The 3,857-nt window shown below is 42.1% G+C and overlaps 1 protein-coding gene across 1 annotated transcript; it reads right to left on the bottom strand.

The window, feature by feature from the left end:
- Positions 1 to 2,157: 2,157 nt before the first annotated feature.
- Positions 2,158 to 3,606, bottom strand: LOC308102571 (nuclear factor 7, ovary-like; the record flags this gene model as incomplete). The annotated part of the gene is made up of 1 exon (XM_080452339.1): positions 2,158 to 3,606. The coding sequence occupies one exon, from the start codon at positions 3,604 to 3,606 to the stop codon at positions 2,158 to 2,160; it is 1,449 nt and encodes a 482-aa protein (XP_080308465.1).
- Between the last annotated feature and the right edge of the window lie 251 nt (positions 3,607 to 3,857).

Genomic DNA, 3,857 nt, shown 5'->3' with positions numbered 1-3,857 from the left:
AAATAGGAATGCCAGGCTTAAAGTGATTGATGTAATCGTTTAATAAAACTATTCAATTTTAATATTATCAAACATAATGTCAAACATATCAGACAGTCTACATTTTCCAAAAGGAAATGCATGTGTTTGACCAGATACAGGGATAAAACATATCCCTACCAGCCATTTATCCATGAAGCAGATAGTAGAGCTTAATCTAAATTTGAAAACATTTACTATTTCTATAAGGGACATTCATAGATAGAAAGATTCAAAACAGAAGCCAAATCATGAATTTAATATGAGATGTTATGACCCTAAATCCCCACTTATCTGGTCTGAGGCCTTTTGAGTTTGACTGAACACGACCAATACCTTCCCCTCTCCTCCAGACGGCGCCAATGTCCTCAAAGAGAGACTTCCCAAAACCTTGGTTGACATTTTAAAATACATTTATGTAATTCATCACTCAATTTATCACAACGCGTTGTGTGCACGACACATTGTGAGCTTGTAGATCGTCTGTTTTCAACACATGCAAAGGTTGGTACTGTAGCAGTGGTGGAAAGTAACTAAGTAGCCTACTAGTTACTACTTAATGTACTCAATTACTGTACTTTTTTGGGCAAATATTGTACTTTTGCACCACTACAATTATTTGAAAACCTTACTTTCTAGTTACTTTGTAGATTTTGATTATTACAAAACATACATTAACCACTTCAGCCCTATATACATTTTGGCTATTTGAAAATAGCCGATCTGCAAGCTCACAATGCGTTGCGATGCTACAAGCTTGTAGATCTGCTATTTTCAAAAGATACATTTTATACATTTGAAATGTTGTGAAATGGGACATTCTGCATAATGAGTACTTTCTACTTTTGGTATAGGCCTACTTTAAGTACATTTTGATCCCAATACGTTTGTACTTTTACTCAAGTAGGCCTGTATTTGTTATTCCAGACTTTTACTTGTTAGGGCACGGCCACACCAAACTATGGTTTCCCGCTGATAAAGTTGTGCACCGCCGACAGTTTTTTGCAGCCAGTATGGTATGGCATGTACCAGCAGGCTTAAAGAGTGCATAAACGCAAGGTGTGCGCGACAAGCGGAAAGACGCGCAAGACCATCAAACCACGCCATTCTCATTGAAAAAGGCAGATTCCGCAGATTCCGCCCCATAGGTAAAATAAAAGTGCGGTGTGACCGTGCCCTAAAAGAGTATTTCTACATTACAGTATTGATACCTTTACTTAAGTAAAAAGTACTTTTACCACCACTGGTTGGTAGCATGAGTAACATTTACTCAGTGACATTTACTTAAAGGACCACTTCAGCCATTTTCAACTTTCATCTTGCTCATTATGATATGGTAAAATGTTTGCCTACTCACTCTGCGTCTCAGAGCAGGGCTGTGGACACTTCAGAAACCTGCCTACCTGTGACATCATCGGTAGGCAGGTTTGGCCATTTCAAACAAGATTTTAAAATGTTTTGTTAATTTTTTTTTATTAATGCAAGAACAATGGCTTCTGTTATAGCATGCTAACTTAAAAATAAATAAATAAATACCAGATGACTATGATGGAACAGGAAGTCCAACAAAAGGATAATGGAGGTCAAACCATGATGAGCCTCGTGTTTTATCTGGCCATATTTAATCACATAATAACCACAATATACATACATATTAATGATCAATATGATTCAAACCTGAATGATAAATAATACACAGAAAATAAAAGCATGTTTTTCAATAACATCAATTCATTTCAAATCGTGTTATGATACCAATTTATGATTATACAAATTTAATTAGAAACTGACTGATAAATGTACAATGTGAAATAAAACCATGTAATCAATAATACTCAGTTAATATCAAATCATGTTATATACACATTTAATTAGAAACTGATAAATGTACAAATGTACAAATAAAAGCAGGTTGTCAATAATCTTTCTATCTATCTATCTATCTATCTATCTATCTATCTATCTATCTAATTAATACCATAGTAATTAAAAACTGGATGATATATCAATTAAATAATCACAGTTAATTCAAATGTATAATTGATGGCCTGCCATAAACATTCCCTTTTGATCTGGAGAGCACTTAAGCAATACCATATCAATATATCCAATAGGCTTTTATTGGATGCTATAGACATTCTAACTGTTGTTTTGCACAGAGGCACAGATCTTCCCGGGTAACACCTTCAGAGACTTACCACCACCATAACGACCACTATAAATGTATGGAAACAGTCTCTCACTGAAAGTGTGTGTGAAGGTGTGTAGGTGTGTGTTGGAATCGGGATCAGAGAAGGACAGCTTTCCTCCGTCCCAGTCCAGCTGGACTCTGATCTTCTGGGGCATCCGGTACATTGAGAGCTCAGTGCTGGACCCCGATGAGGAGAACGCTTGATACTTGCCATTACTGAAAAATAACATGCAGTATCCGCTCCCCATTTTTCCTTTCCTCTGAAAAGACTCCGCTAACACGCCCAGCGACCAGTGTCTATTGTGTCCGACCTCAACGTCCCAGCTGTGGGTCCCCGACTTAAAGCCCTCAGAACCCAGGACCCTCGCGTAAATGTCAAACCTCTCCGGGTTGTCCGGAAGCTGCTGCCGAGCGTCTCCGTATCTCACGCTGGTCAGATCATCGGACAGGACGAGTCCTGGCCATGCGGTGTTGGGGTCCAGGATCACAGGGGTGTAGGAGACGATGTCCTTCATCTTGTCCCAGACTCTGAAGGCCAGGTTGCTCAAGTGTTTGGCCTCGTCTATCAGTGTTCCTGAGACTGGCCGGGGGCAGTGTGGGGTGAGCTGAACTCTTTCCATCGTGGTCTTGTAGTTCTGCAGGAACGAGACGTGCTCGACGGCCTTCAGCTGGTCCTCGGCGGCTCGGATTGTATCGGAGAGGGTCACCACGTCCTCGTTCAGCTCCTCAATCTTCTTCTTTATCTTCTGACTCTTCTGCGCCTCTTCCTTCCTCAGTGCAGAGATCCTGGCCTCCTCTTGCTCCTGTAGGTACCGATGAAGTTTCTCAAACTGTTCCTTGATCCGTGTCTCTGTGTTCCGGGCCTGGATCTTGATGTGACTTTCCGTTTGCTCGTAATTTGCTTTGACTTCATCAAAGGTCACCAGTTTCTCCTTTAAAGGCGCCAACGATTCCTGGACGTTCCGTTTGCAACGCCCCGACGCTTCGTTCGCGGTTAAGAACTTGTGTCCGGCGTGTTCTTCCGAATCGCGACACGCGAGACACGCCGGCCGTTCGTCGTCCAGACAGAAGAACGAGAGCTTCTCCCCGTGCGCGGAGCAGCGGCGGTCGGCGGAGGTCGGTGACGCAGGGCTCTGGGAGGGGTTCTTCTCCTCCAAGAAGTTCTCACACAGGTGCATCACTACCAGGTTTGTGGTGGGTTGGTCCCTGGAGGACCTTTTGTTGCAGACTGGACATTCCATCGTCGGTTTGGACTTCCACCATTCCTGCAGACAGGCTTTGCAGAAGCTGTGCATGCACGACAGCAGAACGGGATGTTTGAAGATGTCGTGGCACACTGGGCAGGTGAGCTCCTCTTCCTGACGAGCCAGACTGGAGGCCATGTTGTGCCATTCCATCTTCTGGTCTGGAACGTTCACCGAGGCTGTTTACACCGGGAATACTAGAAGAGAAAAACAACAATAATAACAATAATGAGTAGCAATAGTACCAGTGTAGTAGCAGTAGCCAATGGTTTAAAGTAACTCAGTAGGCCTACAGTTACTCAACTACTGTAGATCTGCTTTTTTACATTTGAAAAGGTGTGAACATTTTTCAACATGGAAACGATTATGCAAAAATAATTGCGATTATCTCAAATAATTGCGAT

Source organism: Gymnoscopelus braueri (assembly GCF_963280865.1).
Source record: "Gymnoscopelus braueri genome assembly, chromosome: 16".
In the NCBI taxonomy this organism is placed as follows: Eukaryota; Metazoa; Chordata; class Actinopteri; order Myctophiformes; family Myctophidae; genus Gymnoscopelus; species Gymnoscopelus braueri.
This window is presented reverse-complemented; position numbering and strand designations above follow the sequence as displayed.